The sequence below is a fragment of the Pristis pectinata genome, chromosome 6 (genome assembly GCF_009764475.1).
Source record: "Pristis pectinata isolate sPriPec2 chromosome 6, sPriPec2.1.pri, whole genome shotgun sequence".
In the NCBI taxonomy this organism is placed as follows: domain Eukaryota; kingdom Metazoa; phylum Chordata; class Chondrichthyes; order Rhinopristiformes; family Pristidae; genus Pristis; species Pristis pectinata.
In genome coordinates, this window is record NC_067410.1 from 44,878,090 (window position 1) to 44,895,440 (window position 17,351).

At 42.8% G+C, this 17,351-nt stretch overlaps 1 protein-coding gene across 1 annotated transcript in view; it reads left to right on the forward strand.

The window, feature by feature from the left end:
* The window catches only part of sumf1 (sulfatase modifying factor 1), a 114,873-nt gene that overhangs the window by 8,231 nt on the left and 89,291 nt on the right, over positions 1-17,351 (forward strand). Inside the window, exon 3 of the mRNA XM_052018718.1 lies at positions 8,722-8,796. Coding sequence (XP_051874678.1) covers positions 8,722-8,796 — 75 coding nt within the window. The remainder of the gene's footprint in view (positions 1-8,721; positions 8,797-17,351) is intronic.

Sequence of the window (17,351 nt, forward strand, 5' to 3'; positions counted from 1 at the left end):
ATTTTAGTGCAAAGTAATCAAAGTGGCCATGGTGTTGCTAAACTGTAGTGATTAGGGTTTTGCTGGTTGCTTCAAGAACTGAATGGTTGAAGGGAAGTAGCTGTTCTTGAACCTGGTGATGTGGGACTTCAGGCTTCTGTACCTCCTGCCCGATGCTAGCTGCAAGAAGATGGCATGGCCCCACCCTCCGCGCCATGCCATCTTCTTGCATCTACAATCGGGCAGGTAGATGCTGCCTTCTTGAGGCAGAGTTTCCTGTAGATGCTACTTATGATGGGGAGGGATGAGCCTGTGATGTATTGGGCTGACTCCACTACTCTTTGCAGCTCCTTACATTCCTGCACATTTGAATTGTCATACCAGTCCATTGTTAAATCTGTCAGGATACTTTCAACAGTACATCTGTAGAAGTTTCTTAGAGTGTTCGCTGACAAGCTTAACCTCCTTAAGCCCTTAAGAAAGTAAAGATGCTGGCATGCCTTCCTTGTGATTGCATCTGTGTGCTGGGCCAAAACAGGTCATCCAATATGTTAACTCCCAGGCATTTAATGCTGCTGACTCTCTCCACTGCCGATTCCCCAATGTACCTGGCGCATGTTCGCCCTACTTCCCCTTTCTGAAGTCAACAATCAGCTCTTTAGTTTTACTGACGTTGAGCGAGAGGTTGTTGTTGCGGCACCAGGTGTCCTATCTCACTCCTGTGCACGAGCTCATCACCATGTGTGATTCTTCCAATAACAGTGGTGTCATTGGCAAATTTATATATGGCACTGGAGCTGCACTCAGTAATGCTCATTAAAAAAATGACCAGACAGTTGTTGCTTTTTTTATAATAAGCCATTCAGATTCACTAATGTCTTTTGGGGCAACTACAAGCAAAATATAGGCCCATCCGATGAAATCCACATCCTGTAAATAAAGAAGAAAATTGCCAAAGACAACACCTCCCAAACCTGTATTGTCTACCACCCAGAATGACAACTCCACATTATCCTGGCTTGATGTACATCACTGCTCCTTCACTTTTACCTCTAATGTTTCATGGTTCATGATTACCTCAATACCTCATGGTTCAGGAAGCATCACCAATACTGGGTGGGCAATAAGTTCTGCCCATACTAGCAATATTTACAATTGGAGAATGTTTATTTTCTAAGAAATTTAAGATAAGGTAAAATAAGATATCTTTATTGGTCACATGTACATCGAAACATGTACAGTGAAATGCATCTTTTTGTGTAGAGTATTCTGGGGGCAGCCCACAAGTGTCGCCACACTTCCAGCGCCAATATAATATGCCCACCACTTCCCAACCCATACGTCTTTGGACTTTTTGCAAGGGTGTCGCTTAAGCTGCAGACTAAGAACTTGCTTCAGAGAATGAAGCACTTGCAACTCCATTCTCTGAAGCAAGATTTTAGTCTGCAGCTTTAGCTAGTGACCAGTTCAAGTGCAAAGTTAACTAGCTGTGCTAAAGCAGAGCGGAGGCTTGCATGTGTTAAGCTGTGAAAAAATGTGTGGCATACCCAGTAGTGTACCACCTCATTCTGTTCATTCTGTACTCAAGAAGACACTAATGTTGCATTTGTGAATCGTCTGCATTCTCACCTTGTCAGTTTTTCCATCTTCAGTTTCAAATGCGCAAAATCCTATTTGTTTAATGATGAATTACATATTTAACTTTTATGCAACCTATTCTGTCCAGCGTTAATGTTTCTCATTTTGTGATGTTCTGTGAAAGTTCGACAGCTTCGTACATTGCAGTTTTACTTCTTTAAATTGCATTCCTATTTGTATCCCTTGTTTTGTATTTGGCAGTTTCGGAAGCAGCTGCTTTTTCTCTTCTTGCCTCATCTTCCTTGCTCCTTCTACCAGTAGGCACAAATGTCTTTTTAGTTTTTGATTCACTCGGACTGGCACTCTGCTTTGGATCAATTAACCAAATTGATCGGGGAACGTTTCGAAAGTTCATTTCCTGCAGTCTCATTTTACTGGTCACTTTAAAAATTCTAATCTTTGCCTGTTAACATCCTTGCTTTCTAAGGCTATCATCATGCCACATTCTAACTTCTTGGCACCCATAAATGTTCAAACCCACAAACTACAGTCTTGCTGCTTGTCTTACAGCTGCCTTCCTAAGACCTTGCAACTGCTTTAGCTCCTGTAGTCCAGCTTTAGTTTCTGAAGCACCCTTCTTCCCTAGAATTCCACCGTTCTCCATTCTGTACTGTTCCCGCCCATGCACTGCAGTGGCTCTCCTGCCAGCGACTGCATGATCACCTCCACAAAAATCCTCTAAGGAACCATCCAGTGCCTCTTTCCTAATCTTGCACTGTCCATCAGTGACTCCTCCATAATATGAAAATTGGTTTCCACTTGTATGCTGGCATCCAGCATGACATCTCCGCCAACTAACTGCTGTTGACCTACCGACCTGGAAAATCACAGGGTGCTTCAGAAATTTCTTCCAGTTGAACAGTAGGAAGATCTGACTTGTAGAAGTTGATTACTCCAGACTAAGAATTGCTGAACCCACCCCTCTCTGGTACCAGTTCCCAACACATTGGCCTGAAAGCTAAGCTCCTTGCCACCTACAGTATCTGGTGCTTAATCACATATCCACCTCCATCTCCCACACACACCTGCTGTAAGTGCTATCAACATCTCTCCGATTCAGATTTCCACAGCACTGCTTCCATTTACCCAAACTACTCATATTCTTCTCCTTCTCTGTAGTGGGCCTTGCTTTCCCATCATCCATTCACTTCTTCACATGCACCCACTTCCTCAACTAATTGCCCTGGTAGACCCATTGTTTCCACCTGCTCCTGCCTCACTGAACTCAACCCCACTGAGAAGCATCAGGCCACTGTCCCCTGCACCTTCACCAACCTCACTGCCTCTGGAGATTTGCCCTCTACAGCCTCCAGCCTCATTGTTCCGCAACCCCACACTGCCCGTTTCTACCTCCTACCCAAGATCCACAAACCTAACTGCCCCGGTACGCCCATTGTTTCCGCCTGCTTCTGCCCCACTGAACTTGCTTCTACCCTATTTCTTTCCAGTTCCGATAAAGGATCTTGGACTGAAACATCGACTGTTCACTTCCCTCCGTAAATGCTGCCTGACCTGCTGAGTTCTCCCAGCGTTTTTTGTCTGTTGCTCCAGATTTCCAGCATCTCTTGTATCCTCACTTGCATTTATTCCTTTCCTTTGATTATAAGCTTTCACTCTGCTGTCCAACTGAAAGTTCTTCAGCCTGTCAGGTTGAAGCTTTGACTTGTGGTGTATACCCCTCTTGCCACCACTTTTAGTAATTTTTTGTGGTGTCTTCTGAAATTCACCTACCAAAAGACTCCTTGAAGTTCTTCTAGTGCCCTGTCCAAATTTTATTCCTTGACTGGTAAAAACAGATTTTCTGGTAAGTTTTTCACCTTGCACTTTGCACATTTGATGTTGCATTAGGCAATATCGCACCAGTAATTTAGATCTGGCAAATGGGATTAGTATAGATAGGTACGATGGGCAACATAGACACAGTGGGCTGAAGGGCAAGTTTCTGTGCTTTATGGCATGTAGTTCTGGTTGCCCAGCTGCAGGAAGGATGTCATTAAGTTTGGTATGGTTAATGTATGGTCACGGTACATGTGACAATGATAAACCAATACCAATACCAACTGGAAATGGTGCAGAAAAGATTCACAAGCATCAGAGGGATCTTGGGGTCCGAGTACATAGGACGCTCAAAGCGGCTGCGCAGGTTGACTCTGTGGCTAAGGAGGCATATGGTGTATTGTCCTTCATCAATCGGGGAATTGAATTTAGGAGCCGAGAGGTATTGTTGCAGCTATATAGGTCCCTGGTCAGACCCCACTTGGAGTACTGTGCTCAGTTCTGGTCGCCTCACTACAGGAAGGATGTGGAAGCCATAGAAAGGGTGCAGAGGAGATTTACTAGGATGCTGCCTGGAATGTGGTGCATCCCTTAAGAAAGTAGGTTGAGGGAACTCGGCCTTTTCTCCTTGGAGTGACAGAGGATGAGGGGGGACCTAATAGAGGTATATAAGATGATGAGAGGTATTGATCGGGTAGATAGTCAGAGGCTTTTCCCCAGGGCTGAAATGGTGGCCACAAGAGGACATAGGTTTAAGGTGGTGGGGAGTAGGTATAGAGGAGATGTCAGGGGTAAGTTTTTTACTCAGAGAGTGGTGAGTGCGTGGAATGGGCTGCCGGCAACGGTGGTGGAGGCGGATATGATAGGGTCTTTTAAGAGACTGTTGGGTAGGTACATGGAGCTGAGAAAAATAGAAGCAAAAGATACTCAAGCACATCTTTCATACTCTCAGTACATCCTTGTCAATTATCGAGGCATAGATTGAAGGTGAGAAGGGAAAGATTTAAATGATATCTGAGAGGCAACTTTTCCACGCAGAGGGTAGTAGGTATATGGAATGAGCTGACAGAGGAAGTGGTAGAGGCAGGTACAATTACAACATTTAGAAGACATTTGGACATGTACATGGATGTAAAGGTTTGGAGGGATATGGGCCAAACACAGGCAAATAGGACTAGCTTGGATAGACATCTTGTCGGCATGAACATGTTGGACCAAACAGCCTGTTTCCATGCTGTGTAACTCGATAATTGACAAGGATGTACTGAGACTATGAAAGATGTGCATGAGTATCTTTTGCTTCCTGCTGAAAACACACTCCTCATGGAGGAGAAAAACTCCTCTGGTGTTTGGTCCCTCTCACAGACAGACCAACCCAGCAAATTCTATCGGGGGGGAGGGGAGCTGAGGATTTATTTTTTAAATCTCAGTAATTTAGTATTTTTAAAATCATTTTTGTGTGAAACACTAATATGAGGCAAGATAATTGTTACAGTGGTTGCTAATTATGACCTATATAACTCCCACAGCGGGAGGTACAGGAACGGCCCCTGTTTGACCTGTGATTTATACATCCTCACCCACCTCTGCATTAACTCAGGCCCCCACGGCCTCAGTGAAACAGCAAATGGAAAATAAAAAAGGGTGGGGTGAAGTGGGGAAGAGAACTGAGAAAGAGTAGAATGGGACAGCGCAGTAATGAGCTGAGTGGGAAGGAGAGTGGTTTAGGGCAGAGGATGTAATTAGTGTTTCTGCTGCAGTTTACCATGGTGGTGTCTTTTGCACAAAACTGCAGAGACTAAATTATATTGAGGGGGGGAGGAATAAATAAAAGCTATATGTTACACAAAAATCCAAGATACTGATAATTTTGAAATTTACACAAGTAGGTTCTCTCAGTCAGCGCCCTTTTAATAGAGTGAGTGAGTTATGGACCAATTATCAAGGCTGACTCATTCTGGTGTATGGCACTACCTCTCCTTATCAAATATTTAGTTGCACAGTGTACATAACATAAATCTGTGTGGGTAATATGTTCCTCTCCTTTTGCTGTGTGTGCTCCCTTTGGGCAGTGTTTATGGTCTTTAATTATCAAACCAAAGATCTTTCAATCATAGGACCTCTCACATACATAATAAATTGCAATTAATTATAGCTATTTTATTACTTTTTAATTTATTCATTTGCCAGATATGAATGTCACTGACAGAGCCAGTATTTATTGTCCATCCTTAATTGCCTCCTGGACAGAAAGGCATTGCAGAAGTCAGTTCAAATTCAACCAGCTTGATGGATCCATAAACACATACAAACCAAACTGGGTGTAGATGGCAGATTTCCTTCCCATTGCTACAAGATTAGGGTAGTTAGCAGTCATTTGAAACCAAGGTGCATAGGGACATCTCCTCACAGAGTTTAGTGAATATCTGGTATTGTCCATTCAATATTTATTTTGGTCATTTAATTTGTCGCTAACATGAGATTTTGATCTGAAATCTCATTTAGTGTTCTATTTAATTGTCAGTTCAATTATGGCCTTTAACTAATTAACACCACATGAACAGAAGCTAAAATCTACTTCAAATTTATTTTCACACACATACAATATTGTTTTTGCAATATATGTTTCAGTTATTCATGTAAGCACAGCGTGAGTTGAATGGAGTGTCTCTGGGAAGAGCTCAACTGACAGGAATTTGGGCATGTTCTGCTCTATATTTGGAAGTACAGATATAGAGACTTTGGAAGCAAGCTACTACTAGACTGCCTGGATGTAGAGTCTATAGCCTGATTCCCTGTGATGATGCCTGAGTTGCTGCCTGATGTAATACTGTGTGCTACCCTATATAACCCACAGAATAAACAATATTGATGCTCTGTATAACTCTGCACTCACAGGATTACTTTATGGAAAGATTTCCATGTGTAGAACTGCACTTTTGTGGTTTTAGTTGCCTCCTGGCAATAATTCTAAACTATCTTCCAATAAAGTTTATTTGTATGTTTGCTCAGACTGATCATATTAGTACATTAGTGAAAAAAAACATTAAATAGGTATGTGTTAGGGAGTGGATGGTGAGATTAAAATTTGGTATAATATAGGAATGGATGACTGGAATAAAGTTTGGTGCAACTGAGGAGGAGACCAAACCAGAAGACAGTCTAGTCTGTTCAGCAATAAACAGTGCCAGTCATGTAAGTTAGGATCTGATGTTTCTCCGAAGCACACTCTGCAGTGCCAGCACCGTTGGGACATGTGCTCCTGGTAGAAACGATAGAAGAAGCAGCTGGGAAGATATACTCAGCAGGCACATGTATTCCATTAAAGTTTTCATTGAAAATATTCTCTCTGTAAAAAAAAAATGCTGAATATATGTTTACATACTGTATTATGACACTGCCACAGATCATCTCTTCTATTTGGCCTCACACTATTTATATTCTTTCCTTGACATTCTTCACCAATCCTCTCACCACTTAGAGATGCTCTCTCCTTAAACAGCATTCTGTTGCCCATCACTTGTCATTCGCATCTTAACTTTTCCATGTTTTCCCTCTGACCATCAGACTACCAGTGCACAATTTGCTGTGCTGTGGCTTCTGCCTATCCAGTCCTACATCCCTTGCACATGTCACTTCATGAGACCAGCCTGACATATCCTATTCTAATGTCAAGCCAATCATCTTGACAAGAGTGGGATGTAGAAGTGTTGCAGGTGTGGCTGAGCATGTTTTGATCCCTAATGTCTGGATTCATTGCAGGACGTGTGCTATTGTTTATTGACTACAGGTCTGCCTTCAATTCCAAGCAAACTCATCACCAAACTCCAAGACCTAGGACTCAACATCTCCCCCGTAACTGGATCCTTGACTTTCTGACCAACAGACCGCAATCAGTGAGGATAGGCAGCAACACCTCCAGCACGATTATTCTCAACACTGGTGCCCCACAAGGCTGCGTCCTCAGCCCTCTTCTCTAGTCCCTATATACTTATGACTGTGTGGCCAGATTCTGCTCTAACTCCATCTACAAGTTTGCAGATGATACCACCATAGTGGATCGTATCAAATAACGATGAGTCAGAGTACAAGAAGGAGATAGAGAGCTTAGTGACATGGTGTCATGACGACAACCTTTCCCTCAATATCAGCGAAACAAAAGAGCTGGTCATTGACTTCAGGAAAGGGGGCAGTGTACATGCACCTGTCTACATCAACGGTGCTGAGGTCGAGAGGATTGAGAGCTTCAGGTTCCTAGAAGTGAACATCTCCATTAGCCTGTCCTGGTCCAACCACGTAGATGCCATGGCCAAGAAGGCTCACCAGCACCTCTGCTTCCTCAGGAGGCTAAAGAAATTTGGCATGTCCCCTTTGACAGTCACCAATTTTTATCAGTGCACAATAGAAAGCATCCTACCTGGATGCATCACGGCTTGGTATGGCATCTGCTCTGCTCAGGACTGCAAGAGACTGCAGAGAGTTGTGGACACAGTCCAGTGCATCACAGAAACCAGCCTCCCTTCCATGGACTCTGTCTATACCTCTTGCTGCCTTGGTGAAGCAGCCAGCATAAACAAAGACCCCACCCACCCAGGTCATTCTCTCTTCTCTCCCATCAAGCAGAAGATACAGGAGCCTGAGGGCACATACCACCAGGCTCAAGGACAACTTCTATCCCATTGTGATAAGACTATTGAATGGTTCCCTTATACGATGAGATGGACTCTTGACCTCACAATCTACCTTGTTATGACCTTGCATCTTATTGTCTACCTGCAGTACACTTCCCTGTAGCTGTGATACTTTACTCTGTACTCTGTTATTGTTTTTACCTGTACTCTCTCAATGCACTCTGTACTAACTCAGTGTATCTGCACTGTGTAATGAATTGATCTGTACAAACAGTATTCAAGACAAGTTTTCACTGTACCTCAGTACAAGTGGCAATAATAAACCAATACCAATTCCAATACATTATGTTTCACTTTTAAAGTAATGCTCCATTTACATTGCTTATCACCCATTAACACCACAACTCAAAGCGGCAATGCAGGCACACGATTATAATTATTGAATGCCATTGAGCTGGTTGGCTTGTGCATCTGATAGCAAGTGGGAGAAGGCACTGAACTCCCTTGTAAGCATACTACAGCTTTAAACATAAATGCATGAATGAACGAGAGAAAGCAGATCACAAAGAACTTTGGAAATTATGTTTGTAAGACTGTAGATGCGTGACTGAAGCCATCTAAATCAAGATAGATCAAAACAGCACTGGCAGGATGTTTACTTTGTTGGTCCTAATCAATTGTTCTTTTTCTCCTTCAGGCAGAAACATTTGGAGACTCCTTTGTGTTTGAGGGACTGCTGAGCGAAAAGGTGAAGAGCAGCATTACCCAGGCTGTAAGTATGTGCACTTCGTACGCACACGTTACCCAACGTTACGATGTTTTGCCAGTTCTGAAATCAAATATCAACACCATAAGGTTATGGTTTGAACTTTGAGATTGACCCTGCTTCCCTTAAAATAAATAATGTGTCACATCACATAAGGGCATAACAATTTGGACATTTTTGTTTAAAATGTGCACAATTCTGGATTTCTTATCTAATTTTTTTTTATCAAAAAAGCCCCTGTGCCATTTTCTGTAATTACGATTTTTGGATGCACTTTTATGCCAAGTTTAAAGTGTCCTTGAAATGTTTAGAATGGAAGTTTTATATGTAAACAATTTTCCATTAGGGAGCAGTTATGCCATTAGCCAGGAGGTGGTGCTGTGGAGCAGGTTTCTAAACTCCCTCCCCATTACAGATGGACTGTGGGCAACAAGCACAGGGGGTTCTGTGATCATTTAAAAAAATTGTCTACTCCTGCATAATAACATTAACTACAGAAAATATCTTATTCCAGTTATGAAAGGGAGAAACACCCCATTCATATACAAGTAGATTGTGCAGAATTTGGTTCAACAAATGTCTTAATGCATTGTTGCTGAGTATCTATTGTAAGTTGTGAAAGTGTTCAAGACTTACTGATAATCGGAACATGGCAGCTGTATACCACTTTCTGCTTCATTTACACAGCTTCTGTGTGATGTCTTGCCATGTGCTGCACAGAAATTCATTCCAGTTAGGATGTAGCTGGAAGAATGGTAAAGTCATCCGATATTAGTAAAGTGGGCAGTATTGGTTGAGACATCACTAAGCATAATCAGTCTCAAACAGCAGAGTTTCAGAACCCCTGAGCTTGGAGATAAACCCCTTCAAAGACAAATGACTTGGAATTTTACATGTGTTTCAGTAAATTTGTGGATTATGCTATATTTTGCCATGTTTGATCAAAAATGCTATTTAAGGAATGTAGTCTCTGAGAATTATACATTACAACACATATCACATAAACATTGATTCCTAATTGTGGTTAAATTATGTTTTGCTTAAGTTTGATGAACAAAACAATATTACTTTCAATTTGCAGAAAGCTCTGGTTTGCTCACCATTATGTTACTGAGGCATATAAATTCACTGAAAGTCGCGTGTGATTGCATGAAGATAGGTATGAGGAGGGTTGAGAGTTTGGTAGGTTGAACAGCTGGGATAAGATGATGTGGAGTGGAGTGGAGTGGAGGCTTAGTGGACACTGGTTAGTCATGGAGTTGTACAGCACAGAAACGGGCCCCTCAGCCTACTAAGTCCATGCTAACCTTTTTGCCCATCTACACTAATCCCATTTGCCTGTATTAGGACCATATCCTTCTCAGCCTTGCCTATTTAAATGTCTGTCCACATGCCTCTTAAATGTAATGATTGTATCTGACTCCACTGCCTTCTCTGACAGTGAGTTCTATGTATCAACCACTCTATGTAAAAAATACTTAGCCCTTAGATCCCTTTGTAAATGCCCTCTTCTTTAGATAATGCTACCATGGGAAAAAGATTTTGACTATCCACCCTATCTATACCTCTCATAATTCCATGTACCTCTATCAGGTCACTCTTCAGCCTCCTTCGCTCCAGGGAAAACAAGCCCAACCTCCCCATGACTAAGTCCTCAAATCCAGGCAACATCCCAGTGACATCAGGTGATGGGGCCAGTGGGATAAGGGGAAAAGGGGGACAGAGGGGAGTAGAGGAGACTGTAGACAGACGTGGGTGTGGGAATGGGAAGTGAAATTAAAATGGCTGGCCACCGGGAGATCCTAGCTGGTATGGTGAACGGAGCAAAGGTGCTCGACGAAGCGATTCCCCTAATCTGCGTTGGGCCTCACTGATGTATAGGAGGCCGCATCGGGAGTATGGGATGCAATAAATTACACCAATGGATTCACATGTGAGGAACTGCCTCACCTGGAAGGACTGTTTATGGTGGTGGTGGTGGTGGAGGAGGAGGTGTAGGGGCAGGTGTGACACCTAGCACAATTGCAGGGATAAGTGCCTGGAGGGGGATCAGTGGGGAGGGATGAGTGGACCAGGGAGTCATGAAGAGTGTGATTCCTGTGGATAGCAGAGAGGGGGTGGAGGGGAAGATCTGCCTGGTGGTAGGATCCCATTGGAGATGGCAGAAGGTGCGGAGAATGATATGTTGACTAATATGAGATGTGAATGTCGCTGTGAATACAACTGACATGGCCATGAACATCCTTCACTGCCTGTCTAGCAGCCCATAGCTGGATTTGTAGCTCTTTATGGCTCAGATTTTGTGGTACTAATGACAGCAAAGCTACTGGTGCATTGCCACTCTGTCAAACTGAGGGCAACTTTGTGAGCTCTGCCCGTGTCTGTTTAAATGTGGAAATCCAGTGATCCATCATGACCATGAAGATAGAATTCCAATGCTGGACACAACGTGTAGTTCATCAAAGGAACAACAATTTGTCTGGTTTCCCATTACTTGGGGAACTCAGCTAAAGATTCTACACCACCTGAAGTGCTTTCTCATAGATTCTAATGGAAGAGAATAGCTGTTAGAGACCTGGATAATGGCCTGTTAATTTAAAACTGCTTTCCCATGGCTCAATATTGTAAAACTTATTAACATCTACCTAATAGCTTGTTAATTTAAATTATGTGAAAGTGTTTTCAATTTTTATTTTAATATTCCATTATGTTTCTGGATATGGTTGAAGGGTTAGTTTGAACACTGCTAACTAAGTTTGAGGTCATGCCTTATCCAATCGTCAGTTTAAACTGGGGCTAATTTTCACAGCTTCATGATTTGTTACTTTTATGCCTGCAGGACATATGTCAAAACACATGATACAGGAAAAATCTCCCAGTATTTACTAAGTTCTGGGAGTGCAAAAGGTAGCGTGGAATTTTTAGAGGAGTCAGTGACAAGTGCCATGTAGTAAATGCTGTCCTTTGATGTATAACTTGTAAAGTCTATGGAATTTTAGTGTGGAGTGTAGGGAAACTGAGTTACATCCAACCTACACAGTTCTACAAGTATTTTTTTACAGCAAGGATGACATGCAAAAATGTTGAAATTACCGACAAATCATTTGAGTCTGCATGAGTAAAGACTGCAACAGCCCATATTGTGGATGGGCAGGGTGTTCTGACAGTAGTTCCTGCATTTAACTCCAAATAGTACAGGCCGTATGCAGGTTACAAATGCCCGACCTATGGACACCCCCGATATATGAATGAGCTCCCATAATATTCTTAAATTCAGAAGTCCACTGTACTTTTGTTCCTATGAATGGCAGAACTAGTTTCCTCCCTCTCCACTTTTAGTAATTGTTTTTGTTTCAGTCTTACATGCTTTTGATGCCATTCATTACAATACTGGGAGGTGTGGTTACAGTATTGAGTGATTTTTGTGTATTTTCCGACTAATGGACAAAATCGACTTGAGGACGTCTGTAAAGGCGGAACTTGTTCGTTACCTGGGGATGGTCTGTAACCAGATGGCAGAAGTTGTGGTTTGACTTGTACAGTGATGATAGCCAACAAGGACCATTGCAGCATCTTTACAGTCACAGATTCCCAGCCATTCGTGTTGTCAACCTCTGGAAACCAATCTGGAAAAACAAGTATGGTGCATCATCCCCTCCATTCCACAATAAATGTTCCCTAGACTTTTTTTTCTGTCTATGGATGCCCACTCTGCTGATGTTTCCAGCACTCTATTTCTTTTCAGTTTTTACCACTGTTTTGTTTTCTTTGATCCCAGTAGAAGGAATTGCCTCCCAATCCACCTCCCCACCCCAACACTACCGATGTTTTATCCCTTCTGCTGGTACAGCAAGAAGACCCCAATAGCGTTATCCAAGCAAAAAGATCCCTCTCGCTCCCACACCTCCATATTACCTCCCTTCCTCCTTGGTTTCCTGTTACAAAACTGGAAGCACCGGCTCATGAGTGGGGATGGAGTCATTGGGCAAATCCACATCCGGCCTCCATTCTTCATGCATGAGTCTGGAATATGTACTTCACTTTTTACGCTCTTCACTTTTGAACGGCACAATGGCTGATTTCTTTACCTCTCATCCAACATCCATGCAAGCTCAAAAGGGCTGCTCACAAGTAAAGCAACACTAGTTAATTCTGTTGCTTCCGGGGCAGTGGTAAATAATTGTGACACCCACTGCCTCTCCGAGATCAGCTGAATAAGCCCCTCTCGGGTATCAGACTGGCAACCTTTGCCTGCACATTCATCCCATGTGGCTTCTTTTATCATTACACTTGCTTGGCTAAAGTAAGGAACAGGAAGTTTTCTCTGTCTTTGCTATGAGCTTACAGTCTAGCACCTGCAACAGTTCGCTGGCACTTGACTGGCTCATTTAAATTAAGCAGTTTGGCTGCTGCTATTTGTGTACATTTTGCTAAAAAATCATATCACACGGGTTATATTCAAAAACAGCCAGTGGATTAAAAATCTCTTTCCAGCATTGAAACATGTTCAGGGCAATCTCAACCCAGTTGCTAACTGTTATATGCACATGGTAGATAAGATGCCACATAATTGGGATGACATACTGGGGCAGCTAGTAGAGCTGCTCCCTCACAGCTCCAATGACCCGGGGTCTTCTCTCTGTGACAGAGTTGGTTTCCTCCTACATCCCAATTGGGTTGGTAGGTTAATTGGCCACTGCAAATTGCCCCTAGTGTGTTGGTGAGTGGTAGAATTGGGGGTAAGTTGATGAGAATGTGGGGAGAATAAAATAGGATAAGTGTTAATGGATGTTTGCTAGTCAGAGCAGCCTACTTCTGTGTTATATGACTGCATGACTTGAAATTTGATCTTAAAAAGAATCAACAGTCTTGCTCAGATGTTCACACTGGTGTGTTCTGAGATGGGCATAAGGGAAGAGGGTGCAGCAATCTGCAGAGCAGCAGCACTCCCTTATAGGAGTTACTTACAGTAATAAAGTTACTTACAGTAAATGAAAATCAGAGCACTGCAGATGCTGAAATTCTGAACAATTGACAGCCTTTCACAGCTATTATCTGTTTCATCCTTCCACCAAAAATGTACTAAATGAAAGAGTGGAAGTTGTCAATCTGAATTGTCACTTTCCCAGACAATGTCGTAAAGGACCTTTACACAGGGAATTATGTCATTCCATGCACTTCTGTTGTAGAAATCTAACTTTGGAGGGCTTGGTCTTGAAAGTAGATCAAGGCCTAGAAATTCATTAGCACCTGGAGATGTGTCCAAAATGTCATTGCATCACATACCAATGACCATTTTGGGCTTGAGATCACTGCAGTAATATTCAGCAGTGCCTAAGGGGTTAACTGCAGCAGAATGCCCCTAACACCCTTAGTGCACCATAGAGCAAGAAAGGAACAGGGAAGCCCAGGACTGAAGCTGAATATGGAAGGTCGTGTGAAGGAGGTCGGGAGTCGGACCATAAATTGGGGGAGAGGTTGGTAGGGAGGGGGAGGTGCCTAAAGGAGAGTAGGTTGGTTAGGAAACCTACCTGAGTGTGGTTTCCAGTCGTGGGCTGGGACCTACTCAGGAAGCAGCTCTTCCTGTTCTGTGCCCAATGACAGGTGCACCTCAGAACAATGTGACCTAATTTCCTGGACTGCATGCTAAAGGAGCATTTCACGGGGATCTTGGAGTGGTGAGATTTGATCTCGAGACCATTGCAACTGAGTTCCAATTCAGAAGTAACTAATACAGACGATGATGAGAGACAACAGCTTTATGTTTATCAATTTTTAGGTAAAGCGTTTTACACTGGAAGTATTCTTTCTCTGAGAGTTGGAAAAAAGATTAAAACAATTCCAAAAAATACAGTGTTGTGAATCAGCAGGAAAATAACTTCTCTCCCGTGAATCATTAACAGGTTTGTATTCCCAACCTCAACCTACTTTGCTCCCACTCCTGTTTCCGGGAGAGTAATTCCACATCAAACATTCTGGAGTTGCCGGTTGCTAGCCATTCTAATTCTCCTCCCCATTCCCACATCGACTTGTGTGTTCTCAGCCTCCTCCAGGCAGGGTGAGGTTAAATGCAAACTAGAGGAACAGCACCTCATATTCTGCCTGGGTAGTCTACAACCCAACAGCATGAACGCTGAATTCTCCAACTTCCTGTAAACTGCTCCCCCCTCTGACCTTTTTCTCTCTCCTCTTGATCTACGCAGTTCTTCCCACACTCACCGCTGTCCCCACTACCCTGTTTCTTTCCCCTCCCCCACCCACTCCATCTGCCCATCACCCCCACACTCCTCCCACTGGTTCCCATCCCCCACTGTTCCCATCGGTCCTCCCCACCTCCCTCACTTGATTCCATGCTCCAACTTCCTCTCCTATCAGATTCCATCATCTGCAGCCCTTTGTCACCTCCACCTCTCACCTCCCCACCTCTGTCACTATTTCCACTCTCCCCTCCTCCATCTGGCTTTCACCTCTCCTCACCTGGATCCACCTTTCATTTGCTTGCCCTTGCTCCACCCCTTCACCTCACCTTTTTATACTGCCTATCTTCCTTCTATCTTTCAGTCCAGATGAAGGATCTCAACCCCAAATGTCGACTGTCCATTTCTATCCATAGATGCTGCCCGTCCCACTGAGTTCCTCCAGCATCTTGTGTGTTTGCTCCGGATTCCAGCATCTGTAGCCTCTTTTGTGCCCATTCTTTTTCTTTCATACACTGCACGTTTCCACCATTACTAACACCAAAGTTGTCACTATTAGAATTACATGTCAGACCAAATCTAGTGTTTTTTTGAAGTTGGAAACTGAGGAAATTGATCTTGTAGGTGTGTCCCCAATGCAAAAAAATCAAGTTCAAACTGGAGACGTACCTTTCTGTAATATGATGCTGTTTCTGCAGAGATGGGTGTTGAAGTTTTGGTCTCATCATTCCAAATACTGGAAGGATCATTTCAAGTGCCTGTAATCACAGGAGGTCACGGTAGCGTAGCGGTTAGTGCGACGCTATTACAGCGCCAGCGATCGGGGTTCGATTCCCGTCGCTGTCTGTAAGGAGTTTGTACGTTCTCCCGTGTCTGCGTGGGTTTCCTCCGGGTGCTCCGGTTTCCTCCCACATTGCAAAAACGTACAGGTAGGTTAATTTGGGTTTAAAATGGGCGGCGCAGACTCGTTGGGCCAGAAGGGCCTGTTACCACGCTGTAAATAAAATTTTTAAAAAAATTTTTTTAAAATGTAATGATCAAGAGAAACAAAGGACTGCAGATGCTGGAATCTAGACGAAAAACACTATGATGCTGGAGGAACTCAGCAGGCCAGGCAGCATCCATGGAGAAAAGCAGGCGGTCAATGTTTCAGGTCAGGACCCTTCTTCAGGACCTGAAGCAGGCAGTCAATGTTTCGCGTCAGGTTCTGAAGAAGGGTCCTGACCCAAAACGTTGACCACCTGCTTTTTCTCCATGGATGCTGCTTGGCCTGCTGAGTTCCTCCAACATGATCGTGTTTTTCGCCTGTAATGATTAAAATTGTTTGCAAATTTTGTTTTCCAATTATGTCATGAAGATAGTGAAATTTTAACTTTTGATTTTTGGGTCTGCAAAATCAAAATAATTCATCTCCAATTCATAATAAAAGTGCTTGGAGACAGATAGTCACCATATATGCACTAAATTAAACAATAGATCTTGAACATCTGAACACATGTGGAAAGTGGTGGAAATATGCGGTGTGTGAAAGAAAAAGAATGTGGAATTACTTTCCTGGAGCTGGTATGGTTGGGTTGCAAAGGCTTCTTTTAGGTAATACACCTAAAAACAGGAGAGGGAGAAAAATTAGTTGAGGTTGGGAATACAAACTTATTTATCACTTCAAGTGACAGCTCTGAAAGGGTGCATATAGTTTTATGCTTGGTCACTTCCATAAAGGAGTGCTGTTGCTCTGATACAGGCCCCCAGCTGAAATATGTTTGCTTTCTGTTACAGGTACTGTGTGTTCCCTATTTCCCTGTTTTCTTTAATAGTAAAACGGATGAAGATAAGTATGAAGCAATAAAACTGATTGATTTCTTCAGGCCACCATTTGGCCACAGCACCATTTAAGATAGTGGCATTTTTTGTCGCAGATTAAATTAGTTTAGGTCACTTAAGATTATATAATCTATGTACATTCCACAATGAATTGCAGCAAAGGCAAAGCTTGTTTACATCTTTTGGGAGATTGGACATATTATGCCTATTCTGTTTTATATATTCTGTAAAATCTATTTCAATATAACTATCATGAAAAGACAATGACTTAAATTCTCAATCTGCCTTTTTCCCCCGCTTTCTTTCTCCCTGCCCTACTTCACTTTACTTCAGATTGTCAGTGTATATTAATAATTTCTGTTCCTTTTAGTATAACCTAATTTATAATCACTGCAACCATTAATAGGCTATTATCTTTCTCCATGTATCCCAGTTTTTAAATCACTAGTCTTTTAATTAGTTTTTCTCTCCCCATCTCGCGTATCTCAGCAACAGCAAGTAAATTGAAATGGGAGGATTCAGTTTGATGGGCGGGGAGAGTGT